General features: G+C 38.5%; 1 protein-coding gene across 5 annotated transcripts in view; it reads left to right on the forward strand.

The window, feature by feature from the left end:
• Positions 1–12,754, forward strand: part of USP22 (ubiquitin specific peptidase 22) — a 404,497-nt gene that overhangs the window by 104,118 nt on the left and 287,625 nt on the right. For all 5 annotated transcript variants that reach the window (XM_069210051.1, XM_069210046.1, XM_069210048.1 and 2 more), the window contains exon 3: positions 12,247–12,360. In XM_069210051.1, coding sequence (XP_069066152.1) covers positions 12,247–12,360 — 114 coding nt within the window. The remainder of the gene's footprint in view (positions 1–12,246; positions 12,361–12,754) is intronic.

Raw genomic sequence — 12,754 nt, forward strand, 5'->3', positions numbered from 1 at the left:
CAGTTTTGTTGCTGAAGAACTTCATGCTCGGATTCAGTTGCACGTCAAAAGAATATAGTTCACTGCTTAATTCATACACACTTTTATTATTGCAAATAAATGTTTCTGACATTGCCATTTGAATGTAATATATTTTTTCCACTGCATGCCTTCCAAAAGCTAGCTCCAATGGCTTAGCCATCTGATGGAGGATTTAATAAATGTAGGTTAAAAATGCACTCGATGTACACAGCATTGTTGTACATTTAAGGCAGTAGAATTCAGAGTACCTCAGTAGTAAGTATGGGGGAATGTTCAGATGTGGTAAGAACAGAGAACTCCTTTTTGAAATATATCTGCAGAATCTCAGTTCGCTTGACTGGGATGTATGTTGTTAACCCCGCTCCTATGACTGAACGCACAGTGGTACACTTGCGATATATGTATCTCATAATTTTATGCCCTTTTTTGTCTGTGGACGTATAAGGTGCAAGAAATGTAAAATCTCGTATGAAATAACGGTTGATAGTCCAATGACAAACTTCCTGCAGTAACATCTGTGTACACATTCAGAGCTTCATTTCTTAATTCCGACACTTTTGGGTAGCCGTCAGTTCAGTGTCAAGACACCTTTGAGTATCGGTTGTGCTCTGTAAATATCCCTTACATAACATAACTTTGATCTTTTTGACATCAGTGGTGTCTCCTATGACTTGTTGTACAAATTGTGGTGGTAAATGTACTGAAACCCGATCAGACATTTCTTTATTTTCTTATTCAAGTTTTAAACGTTATGACGTATTTATTCTTTAAAAAAAAAAGGCATCATCAGGAATATTTAGCACGTTTTACAGTTTTATTTACTAAATCCATACACCAAATTCACCTTTCTTGCTTGTGTTTTCAAGTGTTAAATACATTGATTTCTCTCTGTCTTGTGTATGTATGTATGTGTGTGTGTGTAAGCCTGCCATTTGTGCTGGTCCATGGTATTATGCTTGTATATGAAGGTAGACTTCAGGACTGGATCTTCACCACTTTCTTGCTAGACGTATTACACTATCCTCTGGCTTATTCAGTATAGCTTTTTTAAAGTATTTAAGGTGGGCCCTGCTCTCCCTTATTAATATTGGGAGCCTTCAGCTCTTGGTGGTTCCGCAGCACATGTTGTGGATATGTTTGTCTGCCAGGTTGCTAGTTGGTTGCCATGGTTGTGAGAGCTGCAAATTCCATCTGTTTTAAGCAGACGTGTTCGTTATTTTGAGGCATCCTTGTGCTGTTAGCTGTTTTTGTGCCTCTTCCTATCCCCATATGTGGTATTGTGTAAGTGAGTTAGACAAACTTAATGATGGCAGTGTATCGTTGTGTTGAAAGTTGTGTGCTGAACCTCTCCATTCTTGTATACTCTTGGATATGTAACCATTTGAATATTTCTGGCAAAGTGCAGTATTCAGAAGTACTTTTAATTGTAGGATTTTCTCTATTTGTTTAAATACATCTAACAAATAAAATATATGTTTATACATACTCCTAGGCAAAATAGTCTATTGTAATAAAATCCAATGAAAATGAAGTTAGACAATAGAAAGCCCATGGAACCTGAACGTTTAATTCTCTTTAAAACTGGAAAATACAATTAGGCAATACCGTAAGACAGTATTGACACTGCCTCTGCAAAGAGTTCTGATATCCTGGATGGCAATTAGGGTAGGCCTGAAAAATGACCTTGTGCCTGTTTCTTGTTGATTTTTAGGTCGAGAGTAAGCGTTCAACCTCGTGTATACTCTTAGTATACTTATGGCTTAAAGCGATTTCATTTGTTGGTTGCAGTGTCCTTTAAAAATTCTTGTTTGCTGGTGGTCATTTCTGCCTTTTTCTCCCTCCTTTTTTCTGTTTCAGAGCAGAGACCAACTACTATATTATTCCACTTTGGTTTCTTTATTGGATGCTGTGACTGACTCCTTTGGCATTTCTTTAGTGCTCCATTTTCACTGTGGGTGCTTTAGGCTGGTAGCTACGTTTAATTGCAGCATTCAGTTCCTCCCATGTCGATGACATTTGTTTTGGCTTTATTCCAGTGATGTCCTCACCTCTGGCTCCTACAATAAGCTTATTTTACAAAATAAACCAAACTCCTGGTCGTTTAGCTTGCTGCTCACAAAAGCCACAATATGCCCTTTCTGGTATAATGTAGTTAAACCTAAAAACAATGAGGTGAAACTTGCTTAACCTTGTATCTGGAGTCTCCCATCCAGGGACCCTCCGTGCCAGAATACAGGGCATCGCACATCTCATGTATTGGGTCCATAAATCTTCAGTCTGCTCTGCTATTAACTTCATTAGAGCTTTGTTGAAATGTAAGGCAAGAACGCTTGCAAGACTTAATTCTTTTAAAATGAAAAGAAAATACTTTTCCATCCTTATTTTCCATTGTCTCTTCTTACGTGCTTGTGATTTCTGATGTCAGCCACCACTGACCACCAAAACATGGCAGGAAAAGACGAAATTATGAAACTCGGTTGACCAATTTATGTGCAAGAAAAGTCCAGTTATGAATTTACAATGCCAATAGCTCTAACTCAGGAAAATTCAAGGTCTGTTACATTGCAAATGCTTGTTTGTCTTGTGGCACATTTTTAGTTCTACTCAACACTTTATCCCTGTGGTCGTTGTGTAAATGTTTTCTATTTTTGTCTATCTTTTCTTCTGATTACTTTTCCTACTGTTGTTTCAGTCTCCAGGAGAGTTTTTTTGTATTGGTGTTTTCGTTCAATATATACAAATTACTGAGAAAGTTTGAGTGGATAATGTGTGGCCTTAGGAGTTTTTGTTCTGAGGTAATTTACTTATCTGAAAGAGGCCAGCTTAAACAAAGTCCTTCTTTCACTGTCCTTGTTATCCCTCTCTCAGCTTTACCAAACATTACCTCCAGTTCTTTGGCACAACCCTCTTCAGCCTTTCCGTAGTTATTCACAACATTGTGTTCTGTGGTAGGGTGTATATCATTAAGGTCAGTAAATGGGTGTTGACTTTGGAAAGGCCCTCTGAGGTCCTTCATATCTTTTGGGTTTTCTTTGAAAAGCTTGCAGGCATTACTCTACAGCAGAGTATTACTCCAGGTGTCATCTTCCCTCAAAGGGACAGAAACAGCAGGTGTTTGTGTGCTAATGGAACTCTGACTTTAGTCAACTACTCAACCGAAAACACAGCAAAGGACCATTCAACATTTCTCATATCCAGTGCTTTTCAAGGAAGATCCTATTGAGAACTTCATCTGGGTCTGAGATTCAATCACATTTTCCAGAGGTAAACCGCATTCATATGTAGGTTTGTATACGCAGGTTTACAAACGTATCTGGACCCTGCACATTTTAATGATTCACGTTGGATCTTGAGAGTTAAAATTATATAACCATGAGTGAGGACTACTTGTAACAAGCCCATCTTTTTTGCCATCAAACCCAGCTTTACTCATTCTTAGGGTATCTTTCTTGAATCCTCTACTATGGCATTGTTAGCTGTACCCACAGCAGAAAAGGCAGTTCAGTTGAAACATTCTCTACAGAATAGTAGAACCACAGCCAACGGAGGGTGCACATCACGGAATGGGTTATCGAACATCTTTGTGAATACGAAGTATAGAGCATCAACTGTCCTGCTAAAGGGTGGATTTGAAGTTGTTTCTTCAAAGGTTCTTCTCCCGTTTATAAATTTAGAATATCTCTATGTATATATGGAACTCTTGAATCTTTTAAACAAACAAGTAAATCTGTGCAGCTTTTTTTTTAAAGCCCTGTGAAAATCATCTATTTTGTTCTCTTTATTTCAATAGAATATGAAGTAGGAACACTAAAAAGGCAATAGAAAACCATAAATGGATTAAGTTGTATTTTGAAAGGAAAAAATGAAAGTAAATGACTACCATTCTCATGAAGCGTAATAGAGGAAAAACACTGTTTCTTTTGTTCCTACTGTTTTTATCTAAGTTTCTGTAAAACGTAACCTCGAGCAGCAACTCCATGCTTCATTTGTCTTTTTTATGGCCTGTCTTTATCATGAAGATAGTTTTCAAGGAGGTAAGGTTTAAGGTTGTTTTTTTTTTTTTTCTCCATGGCGTGGGTCTTTCATTTTCTCGTAAACTCCCAAATGTTGTTTTCTATGGGAATAGTAATGATAACATTAGAGACTACTAGGGAGGAGTGTAAACCCCTGCTCCATAAAACCGCTTTCTGAAAGTAAAGATTACTAAGGGGAAACAATGCTTAACTATTTATTGCAGACTCGAGCATTGTTCAGTGGCACATCTTTTCCCACGGAGAGCGGTTTTGAGGTGGTCCAAGAACATTTTTCCCACCCAGATTGCACTTAGTCATAATACTTCATTATAGCACCACTGAAACGCTACACCTCACACCATTTTTGTAACTTCCTGAGGAATATTTATCATATATGATAGAATGTACTTGTATTTGGAAGGTTCCAATGACCAGGTACCTGGAGGGTGGGCAGGGGGTGGGAGGCAGAGAGGAAGAGTTCACATCTGGGACCGAGGCTGTGCTCCGCTTAGGGCTGGGATGGAGAAGAGGGGCTAGTTTGGAAGGCATTTCTTTTGTATGGCATGAAAATGTTACAGGGAGGAAAATGATTGTTGCTGATCTCTGCATCACCTGAAGATCTGAGTTTACAAATCCTCAAGGTAAGCTAGACATATATCTGTGGTTAGTAAATTATGCACCATTTAGTTGAGTGACCATAAGAACTATTTAATTATGACATCCTAAATTTCACTTTCTTTCGATTTTTGTCTTTTTTCAGCATACAATAGTCAGCTAATCACAACTTTTGTGGAAGGTGCCCTCTTGACACACCACTCAGTATTTCTTCCACTTCATAGGTCATGTTGCTCCCAATCCATACTACAGATAAGATGTCCTTTGATGGGTGAAAGGTACCCTCAAGGCTTCTAGTAAGTCTCTCCTTGACATATTTAAATGATATGCCACTAATGCAAGTAGAAGTGAGAAAGAAACTTGTTTACAAATGTTGCAGCAGAAAACCCCTAAACTTGATTTATTCAGTGACCTTTTCTTACCTCTTCCTTTCTTCCCTCGGTAGGATGGAGGAGGAGGATTTGAGGGCTTTGGTTTTAGGCTTTTTTTAGTGGTCCTTTGCCTTACAGAATAAAGGTGCAAACTGTATTCCCCGGCCTGTTCCCAGGTTCTGACAGACAGTAAAGTTTGAGACTATTTCTTTTTTTCCTGCAGTTCTTGGGTGAAAGCCCTGTCCACTATTACATGTGGTTTTTTTTTCCTCAAAAGGTCTCGGGCTTGGTATTTGCTGAAGTAATATAGTTGCTCCCAAACATGACGTTTATTTCTACTAAAAAGATTGTAATTTGTAGTCTTGTGGTTGAGTCTCTGGGACCATCCCTGGGAAATGCCCGATAATGTGCCTGCAGCAGCTCCCCCAGTGTAGGTATTGTGGTTGTTCTGAGCGCCTGCTATCGCTTTACCTAACATACTACTATCTCCTCGGAATAGCAAATGGGGAGGTTGCAAATGTTATGTACTTGAGTATTACTTTGATACACGAGGAATGTCAGGATACACGAGGAGTGTCAGGATACTGTGGCATCTCGGTCACTGTTTTCCCAACCTAGTCAGGGAAGCAAGAGATCACATTAAAATTCTGCTCCCTTCTGATAGGTCTTACAATTCAATGGATGGGGAGGGAGGAGGGTGGAGTGAGAAATCTGAAGAGTCCAATGGCGGAGACTCAGTACATTTAAGTAACCTTACTTCACCACCATGGGATCATTATAAGTATTCATAAACACTAGTAAATACTGAGCTCATCCCTTCGTAAAGGAGGCACGACAGGAGAACAAAATGGAACCAAAAGAAAAAGACCGAGCACGGAAAGCTGAAACACGTTAACATAAGAAAACAAGAAAGAGTCTGGATTCTTTTAGAGTAAACTCTCACTCTACCCTTCTACAAATGACACACTCGCAATGTGCAATAGCTTTAGGAGTCCTACTTGCCATCATCTGTCCGGGAGCTACCCAGTGTGCGCAGACAGTGTCAATCACCAATCAGTCTTTGGGCAATTCAGTGCAGCTGCTGTTCCATTAACAGTGAAGATATGTTCACACACCACAAAACTAAGAAATTAAAGTTCTACCAAATAAGGGTATAAAGAAGAGAGAAAAAAACCAACACTAAACGGTTAATCTCCCAAAAATACAGTTAAACGCGGGGGACAAAGAATAAAAGGAAGGACAAACCATCCCACATTCATTCTTGAGAAATGCTATCCATATCCCTATATTTACCTTAATAAACCATGACATTTATATGTCAGCAACTCTTAAACAATTGAAGTGCTCCAGGGAAAAATGCAAGTTCATAGCACATTGTGGTGCAGCTCTAATGTCAGTGTAAGCCTGTCATGAGGTGTAGGAATTCACATTTGTTTTTTTTTAATTTTACACTTTAAATAGGGGTAGTCATTTTGCAGTCTGCATTGTTGTCCGTGCAGGTTTAGCGTCACATTCTAGAACTAAATGTCACTTACTTACAGCGCCTTGGAATCACCGGTTGTAGTTTTGTGACTTGAAACAGCCACTGGTGAAATAGTCAGTAATTCTGCATCTATTACGGTCTCCTACATTTATTTAAGCATAATAAACTTATAGATGCAAAAATGAAAGCTCGTGCATCTAAACTACAAGTATAGTCTTCATTTTGACACACAATTGTCTTTTCCTTTTATAGGTATCAGTACACAGTTAACAAATGTTAGTAGCCGCAATTGCTAACTTTCAGTTCGTATTTATTGTGGGGAATATCTTATTGTACTGTGCCTGTTATAATTTAAGCCTTAGTGGATTTTAGTAGTCTATCTGGTTGTCTGCCTTTTTATTACGTTATTTTTTCCATGCCCATGGAGTGTAGTTTTCAAGAAGCTGTTTACACTGACATTTACTCCACCTCCCTTCTCATCTAGTTATTTCCATCTAACCTGCCATGTGCATTGCATGGTTTTGTACGATATGATGAAAAAAAGTTGTTGCTCCCAAAGAGATGTGCTCTATATACTGCTATACTTAGTAAGACTGCTTTTATGGTAGACGGTGTCTGGTATGGGTTTGAGAGTTTGACTGGAAGCAGCACAACCTCGCTGCTTTAAGTGTACCACAGGGCTGTCCAGTGCTGGTCCACTAAGGCTGGATCCATGCCAGATTTGCATGATGGCCCCATTAGATACTTTTTTTATACACCGTCTAAATGGCAGTCCTTAGATGACCTGTTATCCACAAAATCTTTTATGGATCCTATCCTCATAGACTGACATTGAACTCTGTTATACTGGACAACATGGGAAACTTTCATTTGGATACACCTTCATCAAGATGAACTGATTAGGGCTAACCTGCAATAATGTGCGCTACCATTTAGGCCCAGTCTCTGGTTTTATAAGTATACATTGGCAGGGATAAGTATGCAGAGCCAATATGCCTGTTAAATGTCTCATTTGTGAAAACTATAGTTTTATTAGCATAGCTAGGATCAAATTTGTATTTACTTTTCTCAGCGTTTCCGGGTAAGCTGTCAACCATGCAAGGTGTCTTTCAGGTAGGAAGAACAAGGATGTTACCTGTGTTCATGCTTCCACGTCTGTCTCCATCTGTCTCTTTGGAGGAGTTACCTTTTGTAACATCCGTTCCTACATTTCCATAAAGGCCCTTGGCCTCAATAAGTACTGTTTCAGGTCTGTAACTGTCACGGTTGTTGCCTGTGGTACACAGGTATTTCCTTTGGAGTGGAGTATGAATGTCTCATTAGCCTTCCATTAGTTAATGGCATGAGAGCATGCCTTCATTTACTTTATTCCAGCAACATATATGCTTTCCTCAGAAATTCAGTGGTCCAAACCAGTTCTGGAAGTATAAAGAATGGAAGTATGCATATGTCCACCGTTTACTCTGGGTTTCTATGACCCATTCTTAACTGCATTGCTTTGGCCAAAACACCTTCTCTTTAGTCCTTCGATCTTCTCTTGTGCCATCCTGGGTCGTTGGTAATTGCTTGCTCACCACAAGCAGATTCTCTAAGTACCATATGCTTTTATGTTCTTGTTTGCAATACATTCCTTTTATGACTGGCTTCAAGCAATGTATTTTATGAGGCTTACAGAGTTGGCCATACTATGACTTACTTTTTTTCTTCTCTAGAAGGGCTGTACCCCACCAGTCATTTGATCAGACGATTGATTTATTCCATTTAGTTTTAAAACGTCCTCTGAGACGAGTGGATATCCAGAAACTAGAATTTCTTGACCATGAAGAAAAAGTAAACCAAATTTTGCTAGTCCGTTAAACCATTTACCTTTTCAGGTTCCACTCAGGAAGACTACCAGAGGAATGTCCTTATCCGCTGATCTAGCCACTCCCCCTAAGTACTCTTCAAGATAGTCTGCTCCTGCCTCTTGGTTTTCTCCAGTTCTATTAGTGAACATAAAATATGAAAATAGCTATTAACAAAAAGTAGAGAAGCTTTTAAGAAAGTGGATAAAGACATTTACAAAAAAAGCCCTCCAGGGCTATCGCAAAGCCAGACAATTAGCCCATGCTGAGTTCTATTCTAATAAAATCAAAGCAGCTAGCAATGCATCTCATAGACATAGTTCAGATTGCCAAATTATTTCTTAACCCTAAAGCCAGCATGACTTCAGTTCCCTCATTCTTTGAGGAAAAGGTGACGAAAATAAGTATTTTATATTAACAACCCCGGCGAAACTACAGAAATCGTTTTATTAACCTACGTCTAAGGTCTCTTGTGATGTGGCTTAATCCAATTTCTTGAAGAGTGAGGCAGGCAATCCTAAACTGCAAAGCAGGTTCCCTCACAAACTCTTGCCCTATCAGCCTCTTAACTATTGTGGTAAGTGTGATAAATCCAGTTTGGAGTGAGATTTTTAATTCTTCTCTGCCACCGCCAAGGTTCCAAAAAGATGGAAACTGCAATTGATATACCTCTAGTGAAGAAACCCTCAGCTGACCCTGTTCATTGTCCTAATTTTAGGATGATTTCCCTTCTACCTGCCATTTCTGCAACAATGGAGAAGTTTAATAGTAAGCTGTTGAGCTACCTGGAATGGTGTCTGTCACCCATCCCAATCCGTCTTCTGGCCAAGACATAGTTCTGAAACTGCTCTATCAGAATTGTCAGACTCGTATCAAGATCTTTTTAGATCAAGGCTTGTCTGCAGCCTTTTTCTTGATAGATCAGTCAGTGGTGTTTGACATGATCACTCATCAGACATTTCTGTTCCGACTGCAGAGCTGGGGGTTGAAGACTTGGCCCTAAAATGTTTCCATTAATTCTGCTTGGAAAGAGAACAAACTATAGCCATAGGGACATTCACCTCCTGCCCTAAAACACTGAATTACAGAGTGCCTTTTAAAATGTATTTAGCCCCCACTAGCTTCAACAATTGTATCATATGGCATTCTGGATATTTGTTAGGCTGATTACACCCAATGTATCCTTTCATTAGGAAGAAATAGAAGTACTACTGTTTGCCAGTTATCTGAGGATTGGTCCAATTGTTTTGTAGCTAGACGAGGTAGGCTCCTTCCACGAGCCCACAACAGTAGCTTAAAGCTTAGGGGTCAGATTTGATAACAAACTGTTGTTTTATTGCCAAATACTGTTGGTAACAGGCACCTGTTTCTCATTGATCCACTGATTAAAACGTTGGATTATATGCTGACTGAAACCTTTAAAAACCATTGTGTGTGCGCTACAGGTACTGTGAGAATGGACTATGCCAATGTCCTGTATTTAGATTTGCCCTGTAGCCTAGTAGATTGTTTACAGATAGAATATGCTGCTGCAAGGCTGACCTTACAGATCTCTCTCTTCGACAATCGTGCTTTAAAGAGCTACACTGGAAGCCAGTTAAAAAAAAAATGCATCCTAAATCCTTGGATTTGGCTCATCGAGCTTTTTATAAAATCTCTCCTACATATCTGAGCAATAGGCTCTGCTATTATCAACTAGCAAGACCTCTAAGATCTTCAGATGCCTCGTAGTTGAAGATGTCTAAGTTTAGGCTTATGACTCGTGGATGCTGTTCTTTGACCTATCTGGGCTCCAAAACTGGAAATGAGTTTCCATTCTTTCAGCGCCAACTTAAAACATGGATCCTTAACTGCTAATCTTCAGGCAGTGCATGAGCCCTTAGCCTTCTTCTACCGCCTGGATGCCTAGTTTGGTAGATATGCGCTTTATACATTAGACTTGTTGAGGCTGCAGTGCTCTGTGATTAAATTGCCATCCTATGTGATTCTTGCCTTTTTGATATTGGAGTTCATCCAAAGTTGTTAAAACAGTAGATTGTCAGGTAAAGGATGGACTGGTACCTAAAGAAGCCCTGGTTTTTGTAGCTTAATTGAAGCTGCCACCTAGTAGGATCAGGGAAGCGCCTGGATGCAGATCTTGGGCTTAAGTGGTATCATATGTCCTTCTCACACTGTGACAAATATAATTCAACACTAAGGGTTGTGGCTGCCTCAGATCCAAACCAAACTGAATCGAGGGCGCTGGGGTTTAGATCATGCTCCTGGTGAAAAATGACCCAGAAAAGTTTTCGTATTGTAGCCAAATCCCTTCTTTTCTAGCTTGAATGAGTTTTCCGCTAGTCTTCCGGTATCTGTTATTTAGTATCATTGTTTCCATGGATCTGTATAACTGCACTAGATATCTCAGTGGAAGGAAGAATCATTGTTTATGAGGTGTTCTTCAGGGGCTCCTTAAAATTTAACTGTCAGCCAAGCTAATACTAGAAACTGCTTTTCAAGTCCATTCTTTAGTTAAGGATTAATTGGTGAAAAAGAGGCAATAGCTACCATATTCGCAATGGACACTGGCTTTGGGAACCAACCAATCTAAAGTTCTATCATCACCAGAAGTTACAATACAGATCTTGGTGCCTCCCTTCTCAGAGCCTATTCACATTTCTGACACTAGAGAGAAGCTTAATACTTCTACAATTTTCACTGTGTATCCCGTCAGCTTTTTAAAAAAACATTTTTTTTAAGGATTGTTAGCTTCTTAATGGTTTAATTCTCACTAGATGATTATAGCTCAACAGCCAACTTAGATTTTTTTTAACCTGCTCCTTTTACTACTTCTCCAAACTTTGTTTAGGGTCCTTTTTCTCTGTTAACATTGATCAAAGGTTTTTGGTTTTCAATGTAGATCACAAAAGTGATCTGCGTGAAAGCTACAAATAACATAGACTCTTCCTAGCATTTGATTCTGGTAGCATCAGGTTTTATTTTACAACTATTAACCCCTGATGTTGATAGTGCCTTCTGGAAAGACAGATGCCACTACTTCCTTCCTAGTTCGCAGAAGAAATAAATGCTCTAAAAGCTTTTGAAGTTTCATACAGTTCTTAGTTGGTTTGTGGATTTACGTAGAATCTAATATGCTACATGCACCTTAATAGCGATTGAATTATAACCTTCAATAAAAGATTGCAAATAAAAAGCTATGTAGACAATTGAGTTGAATTTCAAATTAAAAGCACATGCTCAGGATTCACCAGTGTCCAACATGGTTCAAGGCCCAGTTGTTACTTTTGTATCACTCTTGTAATTGTGCATCTCTAAATATGAACTCTTGCTAGAGAAGATAACGTTTTATTAAAGAAATGGTTATCTGTTCTTAATTATAATAATGCTTAAGCCACTAATGTTTTCCTCATTAGAACTCTAGGTATTATCTCCCTGCTGGTTATGTCAAAAACAGCTGGAAATTATCACGATTTTCAAATAATGGGCACTTTTTGTGTCACTTCTTTTAATAAATAAATAAAAAGAAAACCGTCTTGCCCACATTGATTTTACCAGCTTGTAAATGTTGATCATACAACAAAACCATTCTTACAGCTAGGTAAACTGTTCAACTTTATTATAGCTGGTTGGAATGTAAGATGTGCAGCCAAAATCATACCGAATGACTAGGTCGGAAGTTGTCCTAAATAAGGATGAAAAGGTCATGCCACACACATGGGCTATAAAACAGTTTTATTCTGGTTACATTGACCTTACGATCTTTTGAAAATGTTATTGTTTTATGGTTGAAAAGTGTTTTAATTTAAATAAAATGTTTCACAGTTTACAACACTGCCACAAAAAAGTAGATACATTTGACACTTCATCCTGCTTTATACACTGTTTTCTTTCATTTGCAGCTATAGACCTTTTGTATGGGGGTATATACTGCTTTATGTGTCAAGATTACATTTACGACAAAGACATGGAACAAATTGCCAAAGAAGAACAACGGAAAGCTTGGAAATTACAAGGTTTGGTTTTACTTCTAGTACATAAAATGTGGGTTCTAGATTTAAAGCAGATAACTGTAAAGGTACCAGTGAGGGAGTAACCTTTGTAATGACTGAACATTTTCGATGGGCACAATTGTAATTTTTGTGAATTAGGGTGTTTTAAGCTTTTTGACTGAACACTGAAAGGAAACAAATCACTGAATATGAACCCTTCAGATCATTCTATTCAATAGTTTAATTGGTGTTCAGGTTTATAGTATATTTCTTTTCAATTAAATTGTATTTACATAAAGACACTGAACAATATTTTATTTTAACGTACATTTACACAAAATTAACTGGTCCTATGTGAAAATAGAGCAAGCGCAATTCTCATTTTTACTAATCAACTTTCGAACTTTCTTATAATACA

The sequence above is a fragment of the Pleurodeles waltl genome, chromosome 10 (assembly GCF_031143425.1).
Source record: "Pleurodeles waltl isolate 20211129_DDA chromosome 10, aPleWal1.hap1.20221129, whole genome shotgun sequence".
Lineage (NCBI taxonomy): Eukaryota > Metazoa > Chordata > Amphibia > Caudata > Salamandridae > Pleurodeles > Pleurodeles waltl.